The sequence below is a fragment of the Culex pipiens genome, chromosome 1 (genome assembly GCF_016801865.2).
Source record: "Culex pipiens pallens isolate TS chromosome 1, TS_CPP_V2, whole genome shotgun sequence".
Classification (NCBI taxonomy): domain Eukaryota; kingdom Metazoa; phylum Arthropoda; class Insecta; order Diptera; family Culicidae; genus Culex; species Culex pipiens.
The window spans coordinates 12,110,110-12,124,057 of record NC_068937.1 but is presented as its reverse complement, the minus strand read 5'-3'; the positions used below and the strand labels follow the sequence as shown (position 1 = coordinate 12,124,057).

Here is a 13,948-nt window from a genome sequence, read left to right as displayed (position 1 = left end):
AGTATAACGCGGAGTTGAGGAGAGCCAAAAAAACTAGCCTGGCTAATTTCTGTGAGGACATAAGCTCGATGTCTGAAGCAACCCGACTCCAAAAGGCGTTGTCAAAAGACCATTCCAACGGTCTAGGACAGGTGAGAGACGAGCAAGGCACTCTCACTGTCACAAACAAGGAAACACTGCAAGTACTCATGAGTACGCACTTTCCAGAATCAACTGAAAGAGAGGAGGATGCAGCTAGTACCCGGACTGCAGATGGTGTATGGTGTCGACCATCAAGAGAGTCAGTCCACCTAGCCCGTCGAATGTTCAACCAGTCTTCAATCAGATGGGCCCTCGGCACATTTGAACCACTGAAGGCTGCAGGACCCGACGGCATCCTTCCAATCTTTCTCCAAAAAGCAGCCGACACCATAATGGCTGAGTTGATCAACTTACTTCGAGCCAGCCTCACCCTGGGCTACATCCCTCGAAGCTGGCGCAAAGTTAAGGTGATCTTCATACCTAAGGCCGGCAGAAGTGACCCCACGATGCCAAAAGCCTTCAGACCCATAAGCCTGACAGTGACGCTGCTCAAGCTTATGGAGAAAATCACGGATAACCACATCCGGGCGGAGTTCTTGAAGGACTTCCCTTTGCATAAACACCAATATGCATACCAAGCGGGCAAATCGACCGAAACTGCCCTACACGCGTTAGTGTCACGTATCGAGAACGCACTGAAATATAAAGAATCTGCACTTTGTGCTTTTCTTGATATTCAGGGCGCTTTCGATAACACTTCGTACACAGCCATCAATGAAGCGCTCCGGTCGAGGAACGTCGATGGTACAACTGCGAGCTGGATTCATGCTATGCTTACGAGCAGAGAGATTTCAGCATCGCTAGGAGACACATCCATCACAATAACAGCAGTCAAAGGCTGTCCGCAAGGGGGAGTACTCTCTCCTTTGCTTTGGCTGCTGGTGGTAGATAGTCTTCTAAGAAAACTTACACTACTTGGCTACGAAGTCATTGGATATGCTGACGACGTTGTCTTAATCATCCGGGGGAAGTATGACGGAACGTTATCGGACCGTCTACAGTCAGCTCTAAACTGCACCATGTCGTGGTGTGAGCAGGAAGGGCTGACAATAAACCCCAACAAAACCGTGATAATCCCGTTTACTAACAGGAGGAAACACGACCTTAGGCCGCCTACCTTGAAAGGAACCCAAATGACCTTCAGTTCTGAGGTCAAATATTTAGGAGTAATCCTTGACAAAAAGCTGAACTGGAATGCACATCTGGACTATGCGGTAAAGAAGGCAACTACTGCTATCTGGGCGTGCAACAAAATGCTCGGCAAAACCTGGGGCCTTAAACCAAAACTTGCATTCTGGTCTTACACCACCATCGCTCGACCTAGGGTAACCTATGCGTCGACCGTTTGGTGGCCGAAGACTGAACAGAAGACATGTCAGTCGAAGCTGACCAAGCTCCAACGACTGGCATGTCTCTCTGTAACGAGTGCAATGAAAACAACCCCTACCGCGGCCATGGAAGCCATGCTATGCATTCTGCCTTTACATTTACATGTGAAGCAGGAGGCAGCGCTTGGCGCTCTACGACTACAACGGTGTAACAACTGGGTGGAAGGAGATGGAACGGGTCACTCGCGGATCGTGAAGGCTTTTGACATTTCCCCCCTTGCAACTTCAGTCTCGGACTGCATGGAGGTGAGGCCCAACATGGACATTCCATATGAGGTGATTGAAACAAATCGCCAAATGTGGAGTAATGGAGGACCTACACTTCCAGAAGGAACTATTCGTTTCTTTACGGATGGTTCAAAAATGGGCACTTCTACTGGAGCTGGAGTCTTCGGTCCTCGAACCAGGGAAACCATATCTATGGGAAAGTGGCCTACCGTTTTTCAAGCAGAAGTGTATGCCATACACATCTGTGCGAGGACGTGTATTATGAGAAATTATAGACACGCAAAAATCGGTATTTTCTCGGATAGCCAAGCTGCACTATTGGCATTAAAATCCTCTAAATGCGAATCCAAACTTGTTTGGGAGTGCGTCGCTTCCCTCAGGGAACTTGCTTCTCGGCATAACAGAGTCATGTTGTTTTGGGTCCCAGGGCACTGCGGCATTGAAGGCAACGAAATGGCTGATGAACTTGCCAGACAAGGCTCATCAAACATCTTCGTGGGTCCCGAGCCGTTCCTTGGAATCTCAAAAAGTGCCGTAAAGCAAGAAATAACTAATTGGGGACAATCGCAAATCGCTTCAATCTGGGGCGAGATGCGAGGATTGAGACAAGCTAAAACTTTTATCACTCCAAGTCCTTCAATTGCCAGGAAACTTCTTGGCTTAAACCGTAGGGAACTACGAATACTCGCAGGGCTTCTAACAGGACATTGTCCTGCCAGATATCACCTGCACAAAATCGGCAGGTGGCCTAACAACCTCTGTCGTTTTTGTTTAACTGAGCTGGAAAGCTCGGCACATTTACTCTGCTTCTGTGGAGCACTTGTGTCTCGAAGGTTGCGGTTCCTTGGATCGCACCTTCTTACGCCGTACGATGTATGGCACCACACCCATCCCAAGAAGGTCATACAGTTCATCGACTGTATTGCGCCGAATTGGGATAAACCATGTCTGCAAAATAACCCCTCGTCTTCCGATCCAATGGATACGAGTAATTTGTAGTATGGACAGTAACCAGGGTACATCACAAAAGATAGCCTTCTCAGGTGGTCGCAGTGAACTTAACCCAATGCCCATTGGGCAACAAAAAAAAAAAAAAAACTTCCCGCTGACACTCACCACATGGCTTGCACGGAGACCGGTTTGAAGATGTGCTGCTGCCCACAGGAACTCACACTGAATCCACTGTACGGAAAGAAATGATCCTCATTAGCACACAAAAACGCTTCTTCTTCCTCGTCACTCTCAAATTTCCACCCTTACCCGTCACCGTCGAGCCGAATCGCCGTGTCGGCCAACACTCGCAACACCAACCCGACCGTCGTCTTCTCGTTGCAGTCGATCCCGAGCAGGCAGGACTCTTCAATCTCGCAGCAACCGCCCAACACTTGCTGCTGGTGCTGCTGTTGACTCCCTCCCCGCAAACTTGCACTGGAACTGTTGCTGCTGCCGGTCGTCGGCGTGCTGGTTCCGGTTCCTCCCCTACCCCGTGAAATGTCACTTGGCGCCACCGACGTTGACGCCACGTTTGTCTTACTTGCTACACTATTCACACTACAGCTAGGACTACCACTAGTACTGCTAGGTTTATTGCTATCACATTTATCGACACTCGTCGCGGACGTCGTCGTCGTGGTCGTGGTCGTTGACGCCGACGCAGAAGCAGCGGCGGCGGCCACAGAGAGCAACGACGGAGGCAACGCGATTGAGGCTATCGTCGTCGCAGACGTCGCCGCGACGATCTTCGGCGAAGAAGCACTGAGAACACAATTGTCTAAGCTGGACACAAAGGTTTCGTCCACGGTGGAACCGACGCCGCCAACGGTGCTCGTCGAGGGGGACGCCGCCTTGTACAGCGTGGCGGAAGTGATCTGCTTGCCAATCAGCGGGATCATGGCCGGCAAAGGTGATACCGACGCCGACGCCGTCGCCGCCGCGGGCAACGGACTCCCGGCCACGCTGGTGAACGCCGACGAGTTGGCCGTCGTCAGCGAGCACGCCGTCGTCATGAGCAGCTGCTGCTGTCTGAGTCTTCTAGCCGGAGGTCGCGACACCACCACCAGATAGCGCGTCCTGCCCGCCCTCAGCGATTCCAGCTTGACCGCCATCTTGAGCGTTTCCTCCGGCCGCAACAGGTTGAACATGGACTGCAGGTGCTGCTGGATGTCGCTACCGGCGGACGCGCACGACGAAGCCGTCGAGGAGGTCGACGAGGCGATCGAGTCCCGCTCGTCGGCGCTGTCCGACCGGGCGCACAGCCGGAGACCGGGGTTGGTGGGAGCGGCAACGCCGGGAGGGGGAGGAGCAGGTTCCAGCGTGATCGCAGCGGAAGCGGCTTCGACGCCGCCGGAAGGGGCGCGAAGCTGCTGCTCGTTCGAACCTAGCATCAGGGCGGTTCCGCTGCCGGCAAAGTAGCATTCACTCAAGCTGGAAGGGGGGAAGAGGGAGAAAAGAGAAAAAAGAGAGAATTAGTCAAGGACTTGAAAAAAAATGTGACAAAAAGTGTAATTTAGAAGATTTAAAATTTGTTCGTTTATATTGCTTTCATTATTCGGTGATATTGTTTTCATTTTAATTTAACTTCATTTTATGTAAAAAAAAAAGTTCAACACAGAAAAATATGTAATTTTACACGATCCCCCATGTAAAACTACCATGTTTTTTTTTTATCAAAGGTTCAAAAATATCTTTTAAGATAATCTTTCAGACATAATGGACTAAATGATTAGTATTATTATTTAAAAGATCGTAAAAACTCAGTTTTTCGAAGCTCTGCACTGCAAAAAAGAACAAATCTGATGGTAAAATCGCATGCAAAAGGTCATTTAATATTACACATTAAATGTTAAGTTTTTCTTCTAACGAAAAACGGCAGGATTTTGAAGAGTGAAAATGGTAAACGCTAATAATATTATGAGCTTGACATTTCGGACTGTATACAATCCAGACTCCCCAAAGGTTTGTATGTGTCTTCGGATAATCAAATCACGAACTAAAAATTATGATTTTTTCGTTTTTCGAAATTCGAGTTCTGCGACCCTATTTTAGTCTAATTTGAATAGTTGATTGCATATTATACAACAAAATGCATTTTTCCAATGTTCCAACAAACCCGCCATATTGGCCGCAATCTTGGATTTAAGAATTCTAAATCACTTTAGAGAAGTTTAGGAGTCATACGTCAGCTCAACAATCAAAAATAAGACCCAGAAAATTTTGTTTTTCATGATTCAATTATCCGTAGTGAATTTTTTCCGAGGCTTTTGGATAATCGAGTCTGGAAGTAAAAAATTAAAAAAAATTAAATATTTAAAAAATCTGAAAAAAATTGAAAAATGTAAAAAAAATTAAAAGTTTGAAAAAGTAAAAAACAATCAAAAATATAGAAAAAAAATTAAAGGAATAAAAAACCTTATTTTTTCCAAAAAATAAAAAAAAAGTTATGAAAAAAATATGTTTTACTCTTGTTATTTTTAAATTTATAATTTCACGGATTTTTATAGATTTTAAAATTTGCAAAATATAAAAAAAAGGTTTTTTTTCTTTTTTTTTTGATTTTTGATTTTTTTCTTTTTTTACATTTAAAAAAATATTTTTAGATTTTTTGCAAATTTCACGGATTTTTATAGATTTAAAATTTGCAAAATTCAAAAAAAATGATTTTTTTTTTTAATTTTGGAATTTTATCTTTTTTTGCATTTAAAACAATATTTTTAGATTTTTTGGAATTTTTTATTTCTTAAGTTTTAAAATCTTATAGATCTTTAAAATTCCTGATAGTTTAAATTTTTTAAATTTTATGATTAAAAAAAAGGTGGTTGCTACAAATATTTTTTGATATAAAAATTTATTGAATTTTTCGATTTTTTTTATATTGGAATTTTACACTTATTTTATTATGTGCAATTTTTTTAAAATGTTTTAGTTTTTGTATTTTTTGTAAAAAATAATCATAAAAAACATGACTAAATGATGATTAAAAAAAAGTATAATGTTTTTATATTTATATTATTTTTTTTTTATTCTTAAATTTTCCTTTTTGGATTTTTAAAATTTCTAAACTTTTTAAATTTTTAAAATTTCTAAACTTTTTAGATTTTTAAAATTTTTAAGCTTTTAGATTTTTAAATGTTCTTAACTTTTTAAATTTTTGAAATTTAAAGAATTTTTACAAATTTAAAAGTTAGGCTGGTACAAATATTTAAAAGTTTTTTTTTTAATTACAAAAACAACAAAAAGATTTTGAAAAAATATGGTTTTGAATTTTCGATTTTTTAGAATTTTAAAGTTTGTTAAAAAAAAATCCGCACCATTATAAAAAACTTAAAATATTAAATAATGGTTTAAATTTTTTTCTTTTAATTTTTAATCTCCAAAATTTTTGAATATTTTAAAGTTCAATGATATTAATTTTGTTCTTAATTCTAATAATTTTAAAGTATTTTTTATAAAGTTTAAAACTTTTTTATTTATTTTTTGGGGGGTTTGAGGTTTTCTACATTTTTTTGCAATATTTTTTTCCGATAAATCTCGTGAAATTGCGATCAAATGCAATAATCCCCACTAAAATTTGTGTAAAAATTTGATTTGAAATCCCGCTTTTGAACTAGCATACTAGAAAACAAAATTTGATCGCCAATAAAATTGGATCTTGATTTTTAAAAAGTCTGGAACTAAACTTGGTAAAAAAACAGCCATTTTTTCTGTACCAAGGTTTGAAAAAACATTCAAAATTTAAAAACAAAACTTTAAAAATTTAACAAAAAATATAAAAAATGTAAAAAAATGGAATTTATTTTTTTATTGTTGGTTTTGAAATATTTTAAATTGAAATTTTCGAAGATTTTCAAAGATTCGAAAGTTTATAGAGCTCTAAATTTTTTTGAAATCTTTAAAAAAATGTTGTTTTTGTAATTTAGATTTTTTTTACATATTTACAAATTTTTCCTTTTTTCACTTTAAAAAAATTAAAATTGAAAAAAAAAGTTGTTTTAAAATTAATTTAATTTTAATTAAAAAAAAATTGAAGGTTGAAAATTTTCTACATTTAAAATTAATCTGTTTTTATTATTTTACAAATTTAAAATAAAAAAAATGCTTTAAAATTATTTTTTTAAATAAAAAAATGGTAATTGTTTTTACGTTTTTTTTTCTTTTTTCACTTTAAAAAATTTAAAACTATTTTAAAATAATTTAATTTTAATTAGAAAAAATATTTTTGAAAATTTAAAAATTTTCTGCATTTTTTTTATTTTTGCAAATTGAAAATTAAAAAAATACTTTAAAATTATTTTTTTTAAATAAAAAAAATTATCATTTTTGTAATTTTGATTTTTTTTACATTTTTACATATTTTTCCTTGTTTTTATTTTTAAAAATTTAAAATTTAAAATAAGTTGTTTTAAAATTATTTAATTTAAATTATTAAACTATTCTTTTTAAATTTTTAATTTTTGAATTTTATAAATTTTGGATTTTAAATTATTTTTATTGCAGCGTTTTTGTAAGGACAGCTGATAGTGTAATTTTAATAATTTAACTTGGCTCAACTGGCAAAATTTTGGAAATAAGGCTTCAATGTTATAGCGACATAAACCATAAAAATGCAAGCAATTAAACAAGAACAAAAATCTCTAGAAAAAAAAATGAGAATATCTCGCTATCAAAATTGAAAACCAAAACAAAAACACTTTCCCAAAATTCATCGCTGATTTGAGCCAACAGGTGCCCTCGAGTTGAATGGAACGACCCATTAGCGAAAACCGTCAAACTTTGAACCGGGACCTTGAAAAATCCCGCTCAAAGAATTCTCTATAAAAATTTCACGTTGCGTCACGTCAACACGCGCATTTTACGATTTGTTTTCCTCCAATAAAATCAAAGGACATTGGCAGCTCAGCTCAGTACGTCTAACCTCAACTTATTTTTTTTCTCATTTTTCATTTTTGAAGGAAGTTTAAAAGACCATTCCGTCGCAAAAAAACGTGTACACGCGAGAGTTAGTTGTAAAAAATATTATGACCCGGTGCAAGTCCCTGGCCCAATGTCAAACGTGGCGCGAACCGCGAGCTAAATCAAGTGTTACGTCCGGCGTCGGTCGGCGACCAAAATGTGGACCAGTTGTTCGTTCAGTCTGCGCGACGACACCAGAAAACAGGGGAAAAAACAGTAAGACAAACCTTTAAAAATAGAAATTATAAGCTAAACTGACGACGACGACGAGTTTTGCGACGAAGGCGCGATTATCTTTATTTTTTGCTTTGGAACAAGCGGAATCGAGAGTAACATTTGAAAAGGGGAAAATTTTTAATTGATTTTTTAATCTTTCGAAAATTAAGTTTAATAAAATTTGTTATAAACACTTGCAAATTCAAACCAACTTCTGACCTTTTTCTAAACATTTGCAAGAATTATTATTAGTCACCAAGAAGGTCCGGTTATTTCAAACAAAACCCCGAAAACCATATCTGAACGATTCTTATCTCCACAAATCAACGTCGAACCCGGTTTTTGTTTGCGGAAAAAGGTCGTAAAATGTCACCCAGTTCCCAACAAAGTCAATGTTCGATGCAGCTAGCCAACAGCCGATGTATGTTGATAATGATAAAGCATCCCTCAGAGAGATCAACCACCCAGATTCTCGCACGATCCCACCAGAACGATGAACGAACGAAAGGTTGAAGGACTCACCTTCTGGTCACTTTAGCATTCTCTACGTCTTCCGCACAACAACAACGACAGCTTGTGTCCTGTCAGTAGTGGTCCGAGGAGGGGGAGGGAGGAGGAGGGACAGAAAAGAAGGAAACAGAGAAAAGAAAACAGAAATAAGTAAGAATGAAATAATACTTTTAAAAATAAATGAATGAAAATGACCTCTCTGGCAAAAAACAATGTTGGAGAAAGGTAAACTGTCAATCAATGTAAACGAAAAACATAAACATTCAAATGAATCAAAATATTGTCTATAAGTCGTTAGAAGTCTTTATGCTATAAATAACCAATGTTTAAACTTGTTGGTTTTCTGTGGCCCACCTTAACCTATTTGTCGAATGATTGTCTTATACAAATAAAATATGTTTTGCGTTTTTTATATTTATTTTAAAATTGATTACTAACTATTAGAAAATAAAATCTATTACAGTCCAGACTCGATTATCCGAAGTTTGATTATCCGATGGTTTGTATGGGACTTCGGATAATCGAATCACGAACAAATAAAATTGTTTTTTATTGTTTTTACTTTCTTACTTTTAACATCAAATTCGAGTTCTGCGACCCCATTTGATTTAAATTTGAATAATGTATTGTCTACAAAATTTAAAAAAATGCATGTTTTCAATATTTCAACATTTTGGCCGCCATCTAGGATTTAAAATTTATAATTACTTTAGAGTTGTTAGAGGTCATACTTAAGCTCAACAATGAAAAATAAGACAACGAAAAAAAAATCGTGATTCGATTATCCGAAGTGAGATTTTGCCAAGACCTTCGGATAATCGAGTCTGTACTGTATTAGCATTTTTCTTTTATCAAAGAGCAAATAATTATTTTTTCCTGTCGATTCTCTTACCGCATTAAATTTTTGTTGCGCTTTTTTATTTTCCTGATAACCATAACCAGTTACTAATAATTCAAATCTGATAAAAAGATTGATAAAGAGAAAATTGGATCGCTAATTTCTTTATGTTTTGTAAAAAGTTTTCATATTCTGTTCGCAAAGTTGCGGGGACCAAAGAAAATCGTAAATTTTAATCAAATTTTAAATACTTAGGCATAATACGTCATAAAATGCTTTTCAACGATTCCTGAACAAAATTTGCTAAATAAACAAGTGACGAAAAATATCTCAAACCTAACCCCACTTCTAGACGATCTAAAAATTCACCAAAAATCATTTTTTCAACAGGTGGTGGAATAGGCCAAATACTATCAAAAACAAGATAAATGCAAATTAAAATGATAAAAATAAAACATGAAAAACATGAAACAAGAGAAGTAAAGATTCTCGTAAAACAAAATATTCTCAAAATAACCTGCTGAATAGGAAAAAATTAAAAAAAAATCGAAAATAATTGGGCTTTAGAGGGTTAAAGTTTCAAACGTAATCGTCATCTTTATCTCGTCTGAAAGCTTCATCATAGAATGCTTAAATTTTTAAAAAGAACAGTAACCAAGTTGATTTTAAAAAAATGACTTCAAACAGCACGTAGAATTGTTTAATTTTTATGAATTCAAAACTGACAAAGTCAACAAAAAATCAAAATAAAATCAATTGGAAGGCCTCGTGCTTTTTGCACGATCCCATTTTACAAAAGCAAATAAAAGGTGCTTTTAGTTTTGTAAAAAATATCTACTGAGCATTCTTTAAGTATAAGTACTTGAGAAATTTAACATATTTTAATCAGCAATATTATGAATAACAATGTTTTTTTTAACTGAGTAGAACGAGGAGTACAAAATAGAAAAGAAACAACTCGAATTCAAGACCGAAAACTACAAAAAAAAATACAAATCCATAGTACAAGTCACGTTTAGACAACAACTGATCAATTTAGTGTCTTCGGCAAAAGAGGTAGAAGCAATTCTGCAATTACAAATGAGCTTTTTTAATTTTTAAATCCATTTTCCCAAAGGGTATGCGAAAATATAAAAATCTTTATCTTTGAATGATTTTTTTGATCGATTTGGTGTTTTCCGCAAATTTGTATGTGGGAAAAATTTATAAATATAAAATAACTATAACTTTTTTTATTAAATTAAAAAACTGCATTTTTTAAGTTTACTTACATCTGGCAATTTCTTATAAATGGTACACTTTATCAAAAGCTAACTAAAATAGTTTTAGATTGCAACTTTGATCTTATGTGGTCGTGGGATGAAAGTCGAGGGGGAGGACAAAACATTAAAAGGTATAAAAATTTACATTATAGTGTTTTAAAATGCATTATACACCTGTCCAGTTGTATTGTAATTAGTTTTCCAAATATATAAGAATTGGCGATTTTTTTTTTATGCGAAAAAAAAGTTTTTGTGGTGCTGAACATAGGAATTTCATGAAAATATTTTAAATTTTTAATCGAACTTAAACATGTTAAATATGATTATCAATGCAGAAAAATGCATTTAAGATTGTTTTCAATTAATAAGACGTTTATTTTTATAAAAAAAAATTTGCCCCTAATTTTTCGGACCAGTTTTGAAGGTCGGAGCGACATACAATTCAAAAAATATTTGCAGCGGCATAATTTGAATAAAGTAAAAAAAAAAACAACCTTTAATAGACTTTTTTTTGAGTAATGTTATTTTAAAAAAACTCACATCTCAATAATCTTTGCCCAAGTTGATTTATCATTGTTTGCTAAATCTAAAATTTTCTGAAAAGATGGCATTTTATCTCCCCTAAAATATATTAAAAAAAATAAGTAAAATAAGTGTTTTTATGGAAATAAATTTTAGTACCACAAAGTGATTTTAAAAATCAGCAAAAAAAATGTTTTTCCGTGTATCCTTTTTTCGGTATAGTCCTACCTTGAACTTGAAGACACCAAACCAATAAAAAAAAAATAATATAAGTATAATATAAATAAAAAAGATACTGGTTTTATGTAATTTTTGCATACAATTTTTGTATGGAAACTAATAATTGAAAATGATTTCTACGGAAGGCACCCAACAAGTATCAGCCAGACTAAAAAAAAAAATAAAAATTGGAATTTGCTCATCCAGAGATTTTTTGAATACTGATTTCTGAAAAATTAATTGTTTTTTCAAGTAACCTATCTAAACAAATATGATGTTTCGATCTTGATGAATAATTTCTATTTTTCTCCATTCCTTAATTTTCGTTAAAATAAGTAAAGTTCAAATAAATTTATTTAAAAACCCTACCATTAAAGATTCGAAAAAAGTTGGAACAATCCATTTAAAGTTCCAATTTGTGTTAGCCTTAGATGTTGAAGATTTCAAAAGATTTATGGTTTGACCAATACTTGCTAATATTCAGAATTTGAAAGAAAAAAATGAATTGGCCGCCTAAAGTTTACTGAAAAAAACCCCAAGAAATATAAAATATTCAATAAATTAGTTAACTCAGCAACTATTGCACATTCTTGAAATTTTCTCCTAACCTAATTCGTGTCATTTCAATAACAAATACTGTTAAAATAACAGAAAGTGTTATGGAATCTTCTTGAAAAATCCATGTTTAATAACAGTTTATGTTATCATAACAAAATTTGTTATTGGTCTGATATTGATTGAAAGCCAAAACAACTTTGGAATAAAATTTTTTGTTATGGAAGAATAACTCCAACTGATATTGAGATGATCGGATTAGTTGTTAAAATAACAAAAAATAATAACAAAGATTTGTTCGAAGAATAACTAAAAATGTTATTAGTCTGTTATTACAATAATAATCCAATAACAACAAATTCATAACGATGAATAACAAATCCTGTTATAAATAACATTAAATGTTATTGGCCTAGTATTTTCAAATATCAAAAAATGTTATTCCCAAGTTATTTCCGTCTGCTCGGGAAATGATAATTTTCATTTGAGTCTGTAAATAACTTGACAGTGTTGCCAGATCTGTATATTCTTTCTTCTGAACTTTATCTTGAAAATACCTAGCTAAATGAAAGAAATTTGGCTTTGCAAAATAGCTACTGCAAATTGAAAAATGCCTTTTAAATATTTTATCACCGCCATTTTGGTCGCCTTCTTGGATTTAAAAATTTTAAATCACTTTAGAGTAGTTGGGGGTCATACTTCAGCTCGACAATCAAAAATAAAACAACAACAAATTTTTTTTTTCTTGGTTTGATTATCCGCAGTGAATTTTTTCAGCGGCCTTCGGATAATCGAGTCTGGACTGTAGACCAAATACTATTACAAAATAAATATAAATGTGAGAAGTTGTTTTGTTTTTATGAATTGGTCACAAATATTGTGATTGGCGCCATCCACAAATGACGTAGCTTTTTTCTTATGTTTTGAGACGATCTTTATAAAAAAAAGATTGGTTTTGTATTGAAACATGGCTACTTTAAAAATTGGAAGAATTCCCCGATATACCGAGCTCTTGTTTATTTGTAGTTGATGACCCGGATTCAAACAAAAATAAATATGCCATCCTAAAAACCATCTCTGGCCTGATGAGTCATCCTAAGTCAGACCTAAAAAAATATATTTTCGAAAATAACTTATTATTTTTTTATAGTTCTCTGAATTATTTTCCCATCATAATCTGAATTTTTAAAGGAAATTTATGGTAAACTGGTTCAATCAAGTTTAAGCTTATTTTATTATTTTTCTCAAAAAATAAACAATGATAATAATTTTTAAGCGCAAAAATTATGGCAACAAAAAAAATTATTTAAAAAATCTTCAAAATGCTGAAAAATACGTTCGAAATTACAACTCTAAAAAAACACACACCACCACACCAGCCTCTCTAATGATAAGGTTTTGATCCGTAATGACGCGAGCTGCAGCTCGCCAAAGCGATCAATTCCGGTTATCCAACTTCAATTTGTGCCTACATAGAGAGTGCAGGAGATGAAAATAGAGAAGAGGCGAGTCGTCGAACGAAGAAGACGAAGAAGAAACGATCTTCGCGATCCGCGAAATGATGGTCATCACCGTCATCGGCGGTTTGGTTGCATCCAAACTGCAACACTCCGACTCTATTCGGTTTGATGGTGGTGGTAATAGTAGCAGTATAGTACTGCATGTTTGTGTGTATTGAGCGCCGTGGCGCATATGCGTGGATTGATTGTTTCCTAATTTGGTTGTCTCGAAAGTCGTGTGTCGATTTTCGTTGTTTTGGTTGCTTTTGTTGGTGTTGTCTTCTTCTTTCACTCTTCCTACTTAGTTTGTGTTTTCTTTGTTGTTTTTAATAACTTTTGCGCGCTGTTTTCCATTTTTATACCGCGACTACTATTGTGTTACCCTGGCACATTGATCATTGTTATTATTGTTATTATTATTTATTATTACCGGAGTTGTGTACACACGACAATAATAGCTCGCCAGAGCCGGTTCGCTGGGGCTGGCTGGTTGTTTATGATGCCCTCGAAATTGACCATTCAAGGGTAATTGGCCCTGGTGCTGGTCACAGAAGAATACCTTCACCACACCAGCCTGATGAAGTTGAGGAGGTTCGAGCCAGTTTTGTCGATTCCCTTGAGAAACGGAAAGAATCAACGACTCGAATCGCCGCACGACCCTGGCTAGCTTGTGTAGTGTTT

The 13,948-nt window shown here is 35.1% G+C and overlaps 2 protein-coding genes across 3 annotated transcripts in view; one reads left to right on the top strand and one right to left on the bottom strand.

Annotated features, from left to right (window-relative positions):
• LOC120431013 (protein phosphatase Slingshot) overlaps positions 1-13,948 on the bottom strand; it is a 42,808-nt gene that overhangs the window by 13,593 nt on the left and 15,267 nt on the right. For both annotated transcript variants that reach the window (XM_039596173.2, XM_039596177.2), the window contains exons 2-4: positions 8,385-8,443; positions 2,958-4,121; positions 2,814-2,879 (exon numbers count right to left, since the gene is read on the bottom strand). In XM_039596173.2, the coding sequence (XP_039452107.1) occupies positions 2,814-2,879; positions 2,958-4,121; positions 8,385-8,443 (1,289 nt within the window). The remainder of the gene's footprint in view (positions 1-2,813; positions 2,880-2,957; positions 4,122-8,384; positions 8,444-13,948) is intronic.
• LOC120431029 (uncharacterized) lies at positions 1,054-2,788 on the top strand. The gene is made up of 2 exons (XM_039596185.2): positions 1,054-1,715; positions 1,746-2,788. Exons 1-2 carry the CDS (start codon positions 1,101-1,103, stop codon positions 2,694-2,696), a joined length of 1,566 nt encoding a protein of 521 aa, XP_039452119.1. The 5' UTR covers positions 1,054-1,100; the 3' UTR covers positions 2,697-2,788.

Coding starts and splice junctions, on each gene's coding strand:
- LOC120431029 (XM_039596185.2), top strand. CDS start 1,101: ATGTCGTGGTGTGAGCAGGAAGGGCTGACAATAAACCCCAACAAAACC. Junction 1,716..1,745: donor CAGTCTCGGACTGCATGGAG/GTGAGGCCCAAC, acceptor ATTCCATATGAG/GTGATTGAAACAAATCGCCA.